General features: G+C 54.2%; 1 protein-coding gene and 1 non-coding gene across 21 annotated transcripts in view; one reads left to right on the plus strand and one right to left on the minus strand.

The window, feature by feature from the left end:
* The window catches only part of MAPKAP1 (MAPK associated protein 1), a 240,722-nt gene extending 239,303 nt beyond the window's left edge, over window positions 1-1,419 (plus strand). For all 20 annotated transcript variants that reach the window (XM_069582427.1, XM_069582445.1, XM_069582428.1 and 17 more), the window contains one exon: window positions 863-1,419. In XM_069582427.1, the coding sequence (XP_069438528.1) occupies window positions 863-988 (126 nt within the window). In that variant the 3' untranslated portion in view covers window positions 989-1,419. The remainder of the gene's footprint in view (window positions 1-862) is intronic.
* Window positions 1,420-14,914: 13,495 nt separating this feature from the next.
* LOC138438537 (U5 spliceosomal RNA) lies at window positions 14,915-15,027 on the minus strand. The gene has a single exon (XR_011256449.1). It is a non-coding gene; the product is annotated as a U5 spliceosomal RNA (small nuclear RNA).
* Between the last annotated feature and the right edge of the window lie 2,053 nt (window positions 15,028-17,080).

Here is a 17,080-nt window from a genome sequence, read left to right on the forward strand (position 1 = left end):
TTAGTTACTGTCCGCATTCCTTTCTGCTCCTTCTGTGTCTGTTGTCACACTTGTTCTGTTGCTCACTCACTAGGATGTGAGCCCCTTGGGTCAGGAACCAAGTCTTGATTTTCCCTCTGCCACGTGAGCCAAGCATGGGACGAGGCTCAGACGAGACAGGGACTCAGTGCCAAAGGTGATGGTGGCAGTGGCCACCCAGCATGGGGGGATCTGAAAAGAGCCCAGGAGACCTCAGGGGCAGCAGTAAGGCTGACGCTTGGGAGGCAGCCCAGCTGTGCCCCTGCCCAGGGTTCCCACAGTGCCTGTCCCAGCTTTGGCCGTGACCTCTCGGTAATCCAGGGCATCTTGGTCCCCTTCTCTGAGCCTCACTTTCCTTTTTATCAAATGAGCCATAGCTAGTGGGGCCCTTATGAGCTTGGACGTACCCCAACTGCTGGGAGGCTGAACACAGAGTCTTATTTTGGTTTGGTTTTTATCCCTGTGATGTCTTGTCTTTCAGGCGACCTAAGCAGGGCTCGGGGACGTTGTGTGCGAGCCCAGGGCCACATGGCAGGCAGGGACAGAACCAGGGAGGTTCTGGGAGGCAGCACGTGGTGAGGAGGGAACTCAGGCTCAGGAATCAGAACAGCTGCACCAGGGACTCAGAGGCCTGCACAGCCGCATGTCTTCTTCAGACCTGTTTCCCCGTCGTGCACTGGGCTTTGAGCCCACCCTTCAGGGTCGTGGTGATGACCCGACTCTGTGCTCAGGGGAGCACTGGACCCAGGAGCTGCCCAGCCCAGGGCCGGGCTCTTCCCTCGCTCGTCCTGGGTGAGCGGAGGGTGGCTGGTAAGTGACTGGGCTGTGTCCTCTTGCTTTCTAGGTTAACTACATACTGGAATCGCGAGCAAGCACTGCCCGGGCTGACTATTTCGCTCAAAAACAAAGAAAACTGAACAGACGTACAAGCTTCAGCTTCCAGAAGGAAAAGAAATCAGGGCAGCAGTGACGGCTGCCTGCAGCTTCAGTCTGTTGCCGGAGCTCAGAGCCGCCTGTGGGGCCAGGTGGCTTTTGCCCACCCTGTGTCCTGCGGTCCTCGGACACGCTCCGAGGTCCAGGCTCCCGGCTAATGGGGACAGGGCTGGTGGGCTCCAGGGGAAGGGGGGCACTCCCTCGGACAGAGCTGGGGACATTTCCACGGGACTGAAGCCTGAGTGACAGTGGGTTCGACAAGCAGTGCCCAGGGCCGGACGACACGGCAAGGAGCCACGAGAGGCCCCGCCATCTTCACTGCCTGATGGCCCCGCGCAAGGATGTACATAGCCGCGCCCAGACGTGTCCTTGCAGCTTGATCAAATTTCCTAAAACAAGCCAAGAACAAAAGTGTACATTTCTGTTTTTTTCTTCTTCCTTTTAATAAACTCTTTATCATGGTTGGTATGATGGACCATTCTTTGGGGCAGGATTGATTATGTTATTCTCTTTAAAATCTGCTCCCCATATTGAACAGGCAGATTGGAAAAGCTATGGCTCGATTTTTCAGAAGAAATGTTTAGGGTTTAGTCAATAGTTTTAACTATGCCATTTGTTTAAATGAGTGTGTTGCTCTGAGGATAGCATCTTACCGAAGTTCAGGAGGGGACGTAGTGATGTGTGTCCAGGGCTGCACCACCCACCCCTTCGGAAGCCTTCTCTCCTCAGCCACTCCAGCACCTCTGACTTCAGGAAGGCAGGACTGCATGTCAAGCTCGGGGCGCAGGGAAACGGGGGTCACGCCGAGCTGTTGTTTCCTCAGTAGCCAGGCTGAGTTTGAGCCGACAGTCAGACCCACACGTGGGCACGCCCTGGACTCTGAAGACTCTTCTCTCTTCACAGTGCCTGCCCCCTGGTCTCAGCGGCAGGAAAGCCACTGCTTTCACTTCATCGGAGACCTCGGGGTGGGGGGAGCTGCTGCCAGGGGTCCCTCTCCTGGGGGTGGGGAGCAAGGGAATGGGCATCTGCTGACCCCCACCCCTCAGGCTAGCCTGCTGCCTCGGTGCTCCTTACCAACCTCTCCAGGGTCCCTCCCAGGGTGACGTCCTTTCGCTGAGTCCCCGGCCAGGGTGGCGGGGCCAAGGTTTCACCGAGGAACTGCATTTCAAAAAAAAACTATTTTTAATTGTGGTACAGGAAGCGACGTTGCTGAAACAGCCTCTGACAGTCTAGGGTCCGTTTGCACAGGGGCGTCCTAGTGAATTCCTCCTCCATTCTGATCTTTGTTCAGCCAACAGAAGCACCCTTTTCTAATGTCTTCCATTGCTACCCACCCCAGAAACAAATATTATTTGTAGCTTGCTATCTGTTATTTGAATTTTTAGCAATTTTATATTTAGATATCTTTGAAAAATATAAATGACTAATTTGGTCATTAAATCTTGTGACATATTCAATATTAAAAGTCATAAACACCTTCTTCTGCGTATTGCTTTGAATTCTTGAAGTCTCGAGCACATGTTGGTAAAGAACGGTGACCACCAAGAATCGCGCTGGGTGGTGACATTTGCTGACAGTTGATGTACCGAGCGGCTCTGAAACGCTCCATGGGTCTCCTTTAATCCTGAGCAAGACAGGATGATCCTCTTCACTCAAGGGTGACATTGAAATCATCACCTCCTTCCATTACAGAAGCGACACCGTTCTCGTATCATGGAATACAGCTCACGTGCAGTTGACACACAGCACACACTTGAAGGCGGAATTTAAGAGAAACACTAACCATTGCCCAGGTCCACTGAGATGGTTAAAATTCAGTTTTTCCTCTGCTTCTCTCTACCCACACCTGGATTTTAAAGTAAGACTCCGAGCATCTCTTACCTGTCTCCCGGGCTTTACCAAGCAGCTTGGCACACCCAGGTTATACTCAAGTGACCCAACAGGCCGTGCCCCCACCTCCCAGCATGTCCCCTGACCTGGCCCCAGCGTGGCCCTCACTAACTTGATGGTAACTCAGGACCGGGCCTTTACCAAGTCTGGGTGGCTGACAGGCCCAAGCAGTAGTCCCTGGAGCCCTGGCCTCCACTGGTTACTGAGCTGCCCCCATCGTCTGGGGCAGGCTGTGTGCCGGCCCCTTGTGAATATGCACAGGCCCAGGTCACTGCAGCCAGCCTCAGGCAGGTCACCACCACCATTCCAGGGATGAGGACTCAGGGCTTGGAAGGGTCCCACCTTCCATCCAGGACACAAAAGCAAATGAATGGGATCTGGCCCTGAGACTCCGGGCCTGCCCTCCACGGCCACGGACTGCAGATCTTCTGGGCGCTGCCTCCCTGGGGCCTCGGTTTCCTCATCTGTTAGTGCAGGTGCTGGAGTAGGTGGTCCCTGCAATCCCTTCTGGAGAATGTCTTAAATGTCTCAGAATCACAGTGAGCCCAGACTTCCTTCCAGAGGTTTCTGTCCTGCACAACCTGCAGCAGCGCCACTGTGTCTGGACAGGAATCCTAAGAGCTGAGGAACGCTGAGCTCGCTCTGTCCCGCCCCCTCCCTGGAGCAGCAAGTGGACGTTCCCTCCCGGGTTCTGGTCCTCTGCCTGCAGACAGCATGCTGCCCTCGGGCCAGCACTTGCCCTTGTTGGCCTCTTTGGTCTTCCCTCCCCAGGACTCCTCAGCCCCACGTGCCGGGCCTCGCTCCCCACCCGGAGCAGCGGCTCCTCCTGAGCCCTCTCCTCCCTGGTCCCCGGGACCAGTGTCCCCGCTGCCTTGGGAGGCCCCTCAGCTAGGTGGAGACCACGCTGATACCCCTCCGAGTCTTCTCTCCATGGATTAAGAAGCTGGAAGAGGCTCCCCTCTGCTGTCACGTCCCTCAAACCTGCCAGCTGCCCCCTGGGTTCCCCAGCTGAAGGACTGGGAGACCTCAGGATAGAAGGGAGCAGAGACCCGACCCGGTCATCGTGACGCTCGCAGCCCAGTGAGGCCAAGGGATGGTGGGTGACCCCCCAGGCCGCCCCGCAGTGAGCACCATGCAAGCCCCGTGGGGACCAGCCTGGGCCTGGCAGGTGCTTGTGGAGAGACGGGCAGTGGGAGCCACAGGAAGGTTGGGGAACTGGGGACCTGAGATGGGGGCAGCAGACAGTGCCAGGCCGGGCCATCTCGTCAGGCCCCTTGGCAGCCCTGCTGAGCGGGACAGGCTTGGCTTCTTGAGGCGCTGCAGCTCCCAGGAGAGAAGGAAGCCCCCCTCTTCCTGGTGTCCCCGGGAGAAGACGCTGCGGCTTCACCACCGGGCCCAACGTCAGCAGTGTCTGAGCTTCCCTGACAGCAAGGATGGCGCAGCCACGAGGGCCAGAGAAGGGGCCCTGAGACGGGAGAGGAGGCAAGGCGGGGATGAGGGTCGGTGCCTCTGCCCACCCCTGCCCTCAGCCTGGTCCCTGTGCCCACATTAGCGCCCCGAGGGACCACCGCAGCCTCCTGGTAGCCCTGGCAGGATGGTCCCAGCTCCTGGCATGGCTCCTACCACCTCCTCTGGTGTTTCCTAGGGCTGTGCACCTCCTCCAGAAGGAGAAGCCGGAGGAAAGGAAGGAGAAAGCAGGGGCTTCCTGGCTCCATGGGCTGAGCCTCCTCACTGGGCACAAGCAGCAGCACCCACCCCAGAGCCTTGCAGGGACCACGGGCTGGGTGTGGGCTGGGTCACAGCCTCCACGGCCTGGCCTCAAACACAGCCCATGTCCCAGTCCTGTAGTCCGCCGGATCCTCTGTGCCCCATCTGTATGGTGGGTTGAGATGCCCACTTGCAGCGCTGGAAGCAAGACAGTGAGACAGCACGTGCCCAGCGCATGGTGCGTGAACCCCTGATAAGTGGCCACACGATGTTGGCGTCCGTCATCTCACTTAGTCCAGTTGCCCAGATGCTACGTTCTCCTCTAGCAGTGCCCGCTCTGAGAAGAGAACTGGTCAGGCCTGAGCTGTCTCCTCCCGGAGTTCCAGAGTCCAAAGAAGCTGCCATGACAACTGCCAAAACCAGCTTCCTCGGTGTCTGGAAAGGGGCCATGCAGGAGCCGGGCTTCAGCCCTCTGCCCTGGGGACAGACGGTTGAATTTGGGGGTCCTGCTCTGCAGGCCTGCACCCTGCCCAAGTCCCAAAGCCAGCCTCGAGGGCCCTGCCCTCCTGTCCTTCCTTGCCAACTGATTCTGTGACATGAACGCTCACTGAGCACCCTCCTATAAAGCAGACCCTGGGGTCAGGCAGGCAGTGCTCAGATTTCAGTTGTCTCCTGGTTGGTGTGTCCTCGGATGAGCTGCATTACTTCTTTGAGCCTCAGTCTTCTCTTCTGTAAAATGGGACAATAAAGCCTTCTTCAAAGGAGCCTTGTGAGAACTGGATGAGTTTACTAGGCCAGACGGGCTGGGCTACAGTGACACCAACAGCCCAAAGGCCCCAGTGGCTTTAACACAGCAAAGGCTTATTTCTCGTCACACAGAGTATGGTCCAGCCACCCTTGGTCTTCCACTGAAGCCTGGGCAGGGGACAGAAGGGCTAGAGAAGGGCAGCAACAATTAGATGCTGTGGTTCAAAAGCAATCCTTCCCACCTTTGCTCATATTTCATTGAACAGAATCAGGCACCTGGGGCTGCCTCCTTCAGGGTCAGAGGGGTGTGACTACCCAAGGATGGGTAGTCACAAGTGCTTATAAGCAATCACAATGTCTGCCACCAAAAATTCCCAATCACAGGCTTCCCCCCAAGGTTGCACCTCATCTGCAGTGAAATATTTTCCCTTTAAACTGATCCAGGCTAATGCTGTTCTCTACCTTAAAGTGTTAGCTGCTCAGTCGTGTCCAACTCTTTGTGATCCCATGGACTGTAGCGCGCCAGGCTCCTCTGTCCTGGGATTTCCCAGGCAAGAATACTGGAGTGGGTAGCCATACCCTTCTCCAAGGGATCGTCCCAATCCAGGGATCAATCCCAGGTTTCCCGCATTGCAGGCAGATTCTTTACTGCCTGAGCCACCAAGGAAGCCTTCTCTACCTTAAAGTGAAGATTGCTCAGCCGTGTCTGACTTTTTGCGACCCCATGGACTAAACAGTCCATGGAATTCTCCAGGCCAGAATACTGGAGTGGATAGCCTTTCCCTTCTTCGGGGGAATCTTCCCAACCGAGGAGTTGAACATGGGTCTCCTGCATTACAGATGGATTCTTTACCAAATGAGCTATCAGGGAAGCCCTAATAAAGCCAAGGAAGTTTCTCTACCTTAAACTCCATCCCAAACAAGAATGGCCGTGGAGTCACGGATTCGACGTGCAGCATGTATGCATGTTGGTGTACATTACAATAAAAACAGCTGGGACTTCCCTGGTGGTCCCGTGGCTAAGATTCCAGGCTCCCAATGCAGGGGGCCCAGGTTCAATCCCTGGTCAGGAAACTAGTTCCCACACGCTGCAACTAAAGATCCTGTGTGCCTCAACTAAGACCCAACACCACCAAATAAATAACTAAATAATACATACACACAGAACTGTTCAAATCGAAAAATCTACCTCGTACCTACCCCTGAAATCATGTGTGGGATCACAGTCACACCTCCCACGCTGACGAACATAAGCTAATTTCACACTTTGTCAGTGCCGGCCCCCTGCCTCTTGACCAAGGTTGCTGTTGCTGCTGCTGCTAAGTTGATTCAGTCATGTCCGACTCTGCGACCCCATAGACAGCAGCCCACCAGGCTCCTCCACCCACTGGATTTTCCAGGCAAGAGTACTGGGGTGGGGTGCCACTGCCTTCTCCAATGCATGAACGTGAAAAGGGAAAGTGAAGTTGCTCAGTCGTGTCCAGCTCTTCGAGACCCCACGGACTGCAGCCTACCAGGCTCCTCCATCCATGGGATTTTCCAGGCAAGAGTACTGGAGTGGGGTGCCACTGCCTTCTCCGCTACCAAGGTTAGCTACTATTCTATTCACTGTTTCCTTGGTCTATCCTCAGGCCCACCAAATCCCCATTTTATAGATGAGGAAACTGAGGCAAAGAGAAGCCTCAGCTGAGGCCATGCAGTTGGGAAGTGATGGAGAGATCACCCACCCCCCACGCTGTCCCCAGCCCTGTTGGGCCTCCGTCTGACGCGACCCAAATGCCCTGGATCCTGAAGGTTCCCCTGAGGCCCCATGGAGAGGCCCCTGCTCTCTGGAAAGGCAGGCAGGAGAGGGAAAGGGTTAAGCCTGTCACATTGTGTTCCCACCAAACACCTCTGCTTAAACGCAGAATCCCAACAGGGTGGTGTTTGCTGTAAAAGCTCTAGAGTGATTTGTGAAGTCTCGAAGGCCCGTAATCTCGTCAGCGTAATGGGATTATATTTCAAATCACCATGGCCTGTTCATTACCCATTTAAACTCCTCTGACAGAGGAAAACTTACATAAAACGCACACAGCAGCCCTTGCCGACTTCCCCACTCTCCTTCCTGATTAGACAAACAGATGCTGAGGTCTGGAATGAAAAAATAATGTGCCCATTTATTCATTTTTCTGACAAGTCACAATAGATTTTTAACTGCCAATGAGTGACCTCCCAGAGGGGTGGTGGCTGGGAGGTGGCCGCCAGGCAGCAAGTGGTCATTTCCTGGCCTGGCTGGCGATGTCTCCCGGGATCACAGCTCAGCCAGGCTGAGCCCCTCTCCTCGCCCTGTCCCAGTTGGAGTGGGGGACTGCCTGCTGGGCCGCTCGGCTGTCACCACCCAGAGGGGGCCGGGGAGCTCCTGAGGGCAACCAGGACACAGCCATGGCCTGAAGTCACAGAGCCCGGGCAGGAATCGCAGCCCTGCCTGAATCAGCAGGGTGACTGAGGACACTTGTCATCTCTTGGAGCCTCAGTGTTCCTGTCAATAAAATGCAGACAGTAAGACAGCTCATCTCAGAGGTGCGGGCTCCGGGCGCAGGGCTTCTCGGGACGACCTCCAGCCGGCGCCGCCGGCCACGCCTGGCCCGCCTCCACCGTGACCTCTGGCGGATGGGGTTTTGCTGTCACTTGCTGAGTCTGTGTCACTCTGCTCTGAGACGGTGCCTGGAGCAGAGGTAGGCGGGCAGAGGGGCAGCTGAGTCAGGGGCAGCTCTGTCTGCTCCCCTCCTCATTCAGAAGCTGGACGCTGTCCCTGAAGACTGGCGGCCACCAGATAGAGGGGCCCCTGCGGCAGTGAACAGAAAACGTTTCCCTTCCCGTCTGTCGTCAAGGCCTCCCGCCCCCCCCCCACCCCCCGCCCCAGGACTCCGTGGGCTCAGCCTCAGCTCCACGACCCTCGAGTCACCTGGTTACTGGAAGGACTGATGCTGAAGCTCCAATACTGTGGCCACCTGATGCAAAGAGCCAACTCATTGGAAAAGACCCTGATACTGGGAAAGATTGAGGGCGGGAGTTAGGGTGGCGACAGAGGATGAGATGGTTTGATGGCATCACCAATTAAATGGACATGAGTTTGGACAAACTCTGGGAGACAGTGAAGGGCGGGGAAGCCTGCTGTGCTGCAGTCCGTGGTCAGAGTCGAACACAACCTTCCAACTATACAACAACAGGTAGCCATGGAGATGGTGCCAAGTCACGTACTGGGAAGAAGGCCTCCCCTGCCAGTAGGCCTCAGGGGCATCTCCAGAACCCAGGGAAGCTCCCTGACCCATCCAGCTGGGGGCCTAGGCCCCCCTCCCAGGTTCCTACCACCAGCCCTCTCCCCTCATCGGCACTGCCTGCCTTGCTGAGTAGCCCCAGGCAGGGTTCTTATCTTCATGCATTAACTCTATGAATACGTAAGAAATACTGTGAGGCTAATTCTTTTTAAAATGATAAAATTTGTCTATATTATAGCATTCCAGCCCCCAGCTTCCTGAAAGCTAAAAATATTTTAATGTCATATTCCCATGTAAATTTCAGTTTAGAATTTAATACCCTTTTAACATACATTAAATTTTTAGCATTCTTCAAGCCCTTGGTTCTTCTAAGGGCTTAGCTGCTGTGCGTTAGAGGAAAGGGCTAGGGAAGGCTGTAAATTAGGAGAGAAAGTTCTAGAATTAGGTTACCCCCAAACCTCTGTGCCCACCCCCATTGTAGGAGTTATTCCTCTGGGCTGAGAAGTATCTGAGCCAAACCCTGGAGTCCTGGGAAGTGTCAGAAGTCTCGGTTTCCTTGCTGGAGCGGCTGTGATTTTATCAAATAAACACAGGGGTGGCTTTACGGGAGGACTCCTCACAGCAGCCCAGGTTGGGGCGCCAGATGGCCCGGCGTCGGCCACAGTCAGAAGCCTGAGCGCTGCAGTCCAGTTGCCCAGCTGAGACCCGACTTCTGCCACTTGCCTGCAGGTGACCTGGACGTGTTCTCTGTGCCTGTTTCCTGGCTCCAAAATGGGGCCATGTCAGAGTCAGTTCACAGACTATGTTATGCAAGGGGAGATTATCAGCTTTGCAGAGGTGACCGCCAGATGCACTGGCTGGCCTGGCTAAGGGCTCCAGGGTGATGACGTATGGGGGCCAGAAGCAGATCATTTTAACTGGTCCATACCCCCACTCCAGCTCCTAGACTAAGACCTCATCCACCAGCCACAGGATGCCCGAGGGTGTCTCTGCAAAGCCCCGGGATTGGCCCATGGGCTGTAGCTTCCCACTAGTCCCACCAGTTCCCTCTTGGAGCAAAGCCAAGGGCAGCCAGGGGAGGCTCTGAAAATGATAGGGAGGAGCGCTCATGGCATTCTAGGCGGAAAGCAGGGCGGGGACCTCACGCCTCCCTGGGCTCACAGGCTGAGGGCTGAGGGCTGCCTGGGGCACCCAGCCCACCAGCCTTGAAGTCTGGAGTCTCGGGCTGCTCTGGCCCGCCCACACCCCCTGCCGTGGGTCACCACGCCAGGCTCCTTGAGTGAACCCCTCCATGTCTCTGAGCACCCATCTGTGAAATGGGGTCAGAAATAACAAAGCCTTCCTGGTGAGAGGACCCAGCACGGTAGGAGTCATCACTCACAACTCGATGTGTGGTGAGAGGCTCGCCTGGCCATCCGTCCAAGCGATCATTAACCAGAATGAGAAACTTACAGTATGGAGACCTGAAATCCAGTGAGATGATGTCTCTGCTTTCTAATCACTTTCAGGGGATGATATAATGCATTGATCGAAGGAGACGAACCCCACTTTGGGCTCCAACCAGTGTCTGCAACAAAAGCAGCGGGCTTGTTAACCTAGATTTACAAAATCTCCAACCTGGTGAGAAGGAAGGCCTGGTGGGAGGAAGATGCTGCCGGTGTGTAACACTGGGAGGACCCGGGGACCCTGTAGGGATCCCCCTTGAGCATGCCCCAGAGGAGGCCCAAGGGATCCCTCTCCAAGCAGCCACCAATGAGTTAGCTTCCCAGTGTGGAGTGAGTTCCCCGACTCTGGAGGAATGTAAGTGCTCAACCTTCAGTCAAGAAGTGTCCACTAGCGCCTACCTTGTGCCAAGCCCAGCTCGGGCCCAGAAGGTGCAGAAATGACCTGACCCAGAGCCTCTCTTTGGGAACTCATGGACGACAGGGCCAAGAGAGTCTCTAGAGCTTGGGTGACCGGAGGTGGAGCAAGAGTGGAGGCAGACACGTCCTTTCCCTCATAGCCCTTTGCAGCTGGGGGCTGGGAACACTCCTGGATCCGGTGGGTCCAACTGGAAGCTAGCAAGCTGGTGGACGCCGGGGGAGGCCAGATTCTGAGGCAAGAAACCCCAAGAGGAAGAAACCAAGCAAGTGGAAGGAGAGCGGCCAGAGAGTCCAACCCCATCTGCGTGGATCAGTGTGAGTGAGAAATGGCTCCTTGGCTCCCTGTGGGCTTAGGAATCCTCGCTGCTGGGGCACCTTGAGGCGCGGGAGCTCAGTGTGCACAAAGACCTCTTCCAAATGGTCATGTTGATCATTACCCAATAAATCCTCCCTGTACTGTGGAAGGTAGGGCTCCTGAGGCCTTCTGCCCCAATCACTGTTCTCTCCCATCCGTGTTAGGAAAGGAAGCCTTCGGCTTTGCAGAGGGTCTAATCTGTGTCCCCCTCTAGGATGCTGTGAGGGGCTCTTGGGAACAGGACCGATGTCCTAGGCTCTCACAGAGCAGTGCTCAGCTGACACTCGCCTCCCATGAGACCAGCCTTTCATCAATGTGTGTGTCAGCAGAAGACAGACCCTCAGCCGACGCCTTGATCACCTGCAACTCTGACGTCCCATTTCTGGACCTCACTCGCTGCCCCTGAGAAGGGCATCCTCCAGGTCAGCTCCAACCTGTTCCAGGCTTTGGAACCTCAGAAGGAGGGACTTCTTATCCCCATGCCATATACACGTGACAGGACAGGGGTCTGGTTGGCCTGACGGCAGCCACATGTTTATCCTCAGGCCAGTCCCCGTGGCCGGGGGCTGGCTGCCGTGTATGGCAGCGCTCCCAGGACACAGCTCAGGGGGTGGACCCCAGTCGCCAGAGCAGAGGAATCGGGGCAGGTAGAGTCCATTGATCTCTTCAGCAGTTGCCGTGTGCCAACCACTGTGCCAAACCCCATTCAAATAATATTCTCCAAATTCCCCTAAAGCAGAAGCTCGTGGCCTCCTTCCACAGTAACAAGACCTAAAGGCTGAAGAGGCTTTGCCCTGTGAGGAGGACCCGCTTCTGACTCCAACCCCAGTGCTCCCCCTCATGGACCACCTCCTCCACGTGGGCACAAGGGAGGTGAGGCTTCCCACCAACCACAGCATCTCTGGGGAATGGTGCGCTGTGTGAGGGTGTGTGTGTGTGGTGTGAGTGTGTGTGCAGTGCACGTGGTGTGCAAGGCATGTGTGTGTGGTGGGAGTGAGTGTGGTGTGTGTAACATATGGTGTATGGTGTGTGGGGGGTGAGTGTGGGGGGAGTGCGTGTGGTGTGTATAATGGGCAGTGTATCATGTGAGTGTGTCTGTGGTGTGGTATGACTGTGTAGTGTGTGTGATGCTTGCGTATGGCGTGTGTGGCATGAGTCTCTGGTATGTGTGTGTGATACGAGTGTGTGCGGTGTACACGGTGTGTGTGGTATGTGTGGTGTGCATGTGTGTGTGAGGGAGCATTTACTCCATGAGCCGCCTGCCCCTGCCCATCCTCACTCCCCCCGGGCAGGGCACGCGTCCTCACACACCTGTGCTCGGGGCACAGCGAGCCTGGCGGCGTCTGCTCTCGAAGGAGGCCATGAGGGTCTCTAAGCAGCCCCTTCCCTACCGCCGAACAGCTGGCCACCATCTTGGCACACATTTGCCTGTCACATCTGATTTGCAAAGTCATGTCTGTAACAGACCCACAGGAGCGTCCAGTTGGGGCTTTTTCAGGTCAAGGAGTATTTTACAGAGTCTCTAGTTCTTCAGAGGGAAAAAAAAAAAAAGTGTGAACAGCCCTCCTTCTCCATTGCCAGACTGACACTCTCAGCGGTGGATGGTCCTCCCAGCCACCCTGGGCTAAAGCCTTGAGAATCATCTGAGGGTCTGGCATGATCCCATTTTACAGATGAGGAAATCGAGGCTCAGAGGAGTCCTGTCACTTCCCCAAGGTCACATAGTGACTAAGAGCAGAGCCAGGATTTGAACATGGCCCCTCTGGCCCCTCAAGCCATAGCTCATCATCCTCATGTCCACAGCCTCCCTGCAGATTCCTGAGCTGAGCTGTCCTTGCTGGTGTGACTCCAGGACCTCCTCCTCCAGGAAGCCTGCCTGAGCTGTCATGGTCCTCCTTGGCCCTTCGAGCTCTTACCACTGACCACTGACTAGAGTCTCTGGTTTCCAGAACATTCTAGGAGGGGCCCACCAGAGCTGAGCACTTTGATCCCCTGAAGGCATCAACTTGGCCAAGGTGCTTCCACTGCCTGGAGCAAAAGCCCAGGAGGAGGCAGGCCAAGCAGGTTCTTCTCCTGCAGGAACCCCCAGAGCCCTTAACGGGCACCAAGTGCCAGGCGCCAGGAAGGAGTGACGTACGCAGTGTTTCCCAAAAACCTTTTTTTTTTTTTGGCCAGAGCCACATATGGGTCGCTCAGAACTTAGAGTGACAATGCTGTTTCAGGCAGCTCAAGCTAAGCAGGGTCAGGTGCAGACTGAGAGCAAATCAACTCTGCCACCTATTAGCTGCGTGACCTTAGGCAAGCTGCTTTACCTCTCTGAGCCTGTTACCCTGTACACTTCCACGTGGCTCATCAGGGCCACTCCATCTTCATCCCGGCAGCCATGATCACCCTCCATCCAGCAAAAGCCTCTTCCCAGGCCTCTGGCTCCTGTCTGTCTCTCATTCCCAGGTGTGCTCTCTGGGCCTGGGGGACTGAGTTTGCCTTGCTCTGCACTCACAGTAACTCCAGCACCAGAGCAAGCCTGGCACAAAATAATGTTTGTTTAATGAGTGAATGGATGGAAGAATGAGTATTCCTATGTGAACGCTCTGAATTTAATACGGGGCAGGCATGGCCCGGCACAGCAGCCCATAGCCACTCCCTCTCTGACCCCCATCCCTACCCTTCTACATTTCAGTCTGCTTTGAACCTTAAAGGAAGTCCAAGTCTCATTCAGCAAACATTTATTCAATTTGAGTAATTATGTCCTGTTGGGAGTTGGCAGATGGCAAAAGATGACTGGGAGAAACTCTTTGTCTTCTCGTATAAAAAACAGCCTCTCTCCTCTAGAGGAGCCTAGAGGCTCCCAGCCTGGGCTCTGCCCCCCTAGGCTTCATGGGCTCCTTGCCTCTACACTACGCCACCATGGCAGGACCATAGCACCTGTGCCCATTGCACAGATGAGGAGAGTGAGGCTTAGAGTTCTCAGTAACTCACCAAGGTCATACAGCTAGGGGGAAGTGGGGCAAAAAATTTGACCAGGTTTCATCTGATCCCAGACCCTGCAATCTCAACCCTTCATAGTTCTTGACTGAGAGGCATGTGACATTGTAAATAATGCCATTCTGTCCTGGGTTGCCTAGCTCTGCCTCACTCCCTATTTTTGTGTGACACTAAGCCAGTCATTTCTCCTTGATGAGCCTCAGTTTCCTCATCTGTAAAATGGGGCTAATAATCCCTCCTCTACAGACTCATGACAATTACATGAGCTAGTATATGGGAGCTCAGAACTGAGTAACTTCACTTTCACTTTTCACTTTCATGCATTGGAGAAGGAAGTGGCGACCCACTCCAGTATTCTTGTCTGGAGAATCCCAGGGATGGGGGAGCCTAGTGGGCTGCTGTCTATGGGGTCGAACAGAGTCAGACACAACTGAAGCAACTTAGCAGCAGCAGCAGCAGATGGGAGCAAGATGTCAGAGGCAGAACCAGTTTTGTGACTGTGGTCAGAGGGGCAGAAACAGCTGGGAAGTGGTTGCCTCAAAGATGAAGCTCTTGGCTGAGCCTGAGGAATCAGCGCCCAGTGCAGTGGCCAGCATATAACAGGTGATCAATAAACTCTGATGGAATGAATGACTGCCTTCTGCTGGTGCTGCCGATTGTTCTGGAATGGACAGAGGCACAGAGCTTGAACCAGGGTTCCCTTGGATAGACACTGAGAATACAGGGGATGCAATGGAGCAGGACAGCCAAGATCCATTCTCCAGCCTAGGCCAGGACAGCCTAGACCCATCCTCCAGCTTCATGGGCTCTGCGTGGGCACATGAGCCTCGGTACACATGCCCAAGACAAGTGCCACACAATCAAGATGGCTGCCTCAACACTCAAGATGGCCACCACACTTGACAAGATGGCTGCCACACAGCAGCCACAGCTGCCCCCAAAACCAGTGTCCACGGGGTACCAAGAGCCCCACTGTGACTGGATTCAAAACAAAAAAAGCATTAATTGTTAAAGTGTGACCAGATTCCAAATAGAGTGAGTCAAAACTCAGGCAGGGCAGCCTAAACTCTCTCAGGAATAAGAATCCAGTCAGCCCATCCCTGTGCCCCTGAGAATGCTGGGTAATTGCTTTTTCCCTTTTGTCTGTTTTCTTTTCGCAGAACCACCAAGAAGCGGCCTCAAAAATCAGTTAAAGCTTCCAAAGTGCTCCTTTCCCCAGAAATCTTTTATAAAAGGTGAAAGATTTACAAGACCTGAAGAGCAAACCAAGCAGGATAATTGTTTTTGGAATGACCCCAATATTTTCACCCTGGCGACCCCAGCTGGGCATCTTGCCCCATATTTATGATTCCTGGTCCTCTGCGCACCACCAAGTGACCTTTCTGAGCCCCCTCTGTGAGCCCCCAGTCCCTTATCGGGCCTGTAACTCACCCTGACGCTATCTCTCGGGAGGGTCTTCTGCACTTTAATTTAACTCCCCTCATCGTTATTTCCCGGACTTCAAGGTTTTCTCTTTCGAATTGCCCTTCCCGGGACAAGCATAATCTGTTTGCCATCAAGCCCAATAAATATGTTTGTGCAGGAGATGGAACTGTTTGGGGAGAGCGGCTCGGGCCCGGGAAGCCGCCTCCGGCTCTCAGCCCCTTCTGAGCAGCGATGGCTGGTCTGCGAGTCCTTGAGCCTTGGTCCTGGTGGGAGCCACTGCCTCAGTTCTGAGGCCGAGTGGCTGGTTGTAACAAATAAGGATACAAGACACCTGGTTAAATTGGAATTTCAGATAAACAATGAATTTTTTTAGCATAAGTATGCCCTGTTCAATATATGTTTTAAAAAAATTCTTCACTGTTTATCTGAAATTCCAATTTAACTGGGCATCTTGGGTTCTATCTGGTATCAGCTTCTGGGGGCCATCCCACTCACTTCCCTGAATTAATACACTGGAGAGTGTTTACTTACCAGTGTTGCCAAAACAAAGTACCAGAGACTGGGTGGCTTAAACCAAAAAAAAAAAAAAATTTTCTCTTACTTCTGGGGGCTGGAAGTGCAAGGTCCAGGTAACCAAGCAGGGCTGGTTTCTTACAGAGTCTCTCCTTGGCTTGCAGAAGGCCCCCTCCTCCCTGTACATGTTCATACATGGTCATCCCTCTGTGTGTGTCCTAATCTCCTCTGCTGAAACTGTCCTGTTGGATCAGGGCCCACCCTAGTGACCTCACTGTAACTTAATTACCTCTTTGAAGACCCTGCCTCCAAATACAGTCACATTCTAAGGTACGAGGGTTGGGCCTTCAACACATGAATTTTGTGGGGGCACATTTCAGTCCACCACGAAGGGCGTTTAACTCCCTCCCACCAGAAAGCTCCAGAGTCTGGGCTTACTTCAGGGCAGCCCTGGAAGACAAGAACCTTGCCTGTCCATCCACCGTAGGTTCCGCAGGGCCCTGGCTCAGAGCAGGCCCAGCACGAAATCTGTCAGGGTCCTTGCCAGATTCACCTCACTCTCTCCCAACCTCACCATCCTGGCAATACTGAGGGGTGCCCCCACGACCCTGCAAGCAGGTACCATCAGTCACGGAGTGCAGAGCAGGAATGAGGCACAGGAGCACAAAGGCAACTTGAAATTATTGAAATTATCCAACCCTAAAGTTGTTCAAACCTGCCTACCCTGGTGTTTTGATACTGTATCACAGCCATGAAAGATATTACCTTTGGGGATAGCTTTGGGGGAACGGTATCCCAAACTCTTCATACTATTTCCCAATTTCCTGTAAGTCTATGAACAGTGAATAGTGCTACCCCATAGCCCAAGAATCGAACCAGGATCTCCTGCATTGCAGGCAGATTCTTTAGCAACTGAGCTATCAGGGAAGCCCATGCTGCTGCTGCTAAGTCACTTCAGTCGTGTCCGACTCTGTGCGACCCCATAGACGGCAGCCCACCAGGCTCCCCCATCCCTGGGATTCTCCAGGCAAGAACACTGGAGTGGGTTTCCATTTCCTTCTCCAATGCATGAAAGAGAAAAGTGAAAGTGAAGTCGCTCAGTTGTGTCCGACTCTGTGCGACCCCATGGACTGCAGCCCACCAGGCTCCTCCGTCCATGGGATTTTCCAGGCAAGAGTACTGGAGTAGGGTGCCATTGCCTTCTCTGAGGGAAGCCCCTGTAAGTCCATAATTAACATTAAAAAAAAATTTTTTTTAATTTAGAAAATTTTTAAATGAGAAATGTGCTGAAGAAATCAGAGCCAAATCTATGTTTGCCTGCGTGCGAGCCAAGTCGCTTCGGTCGTGTCTGATTCTTTGTGACCCTTTGGATGATAACCCTCCAGGCT

This window comes from Ovis canadensis, chromosome 3 (genome assembly GCF_042477335.2).
Source record: "Ovis canadensis isolate MfBH-ARS-UI-01 breed Bighorn chromosome 3, ARS-UI_OviCan_v2, whole genome shotgun sequence".
In the NCBI taxonomy this organism is placed as follows: domain Eukaryota; kingdom Metazoa; phylum Chordata; class Mammalia; order Artiodactyla; family Bovidae; genus Ovis; species Ovis canadensis.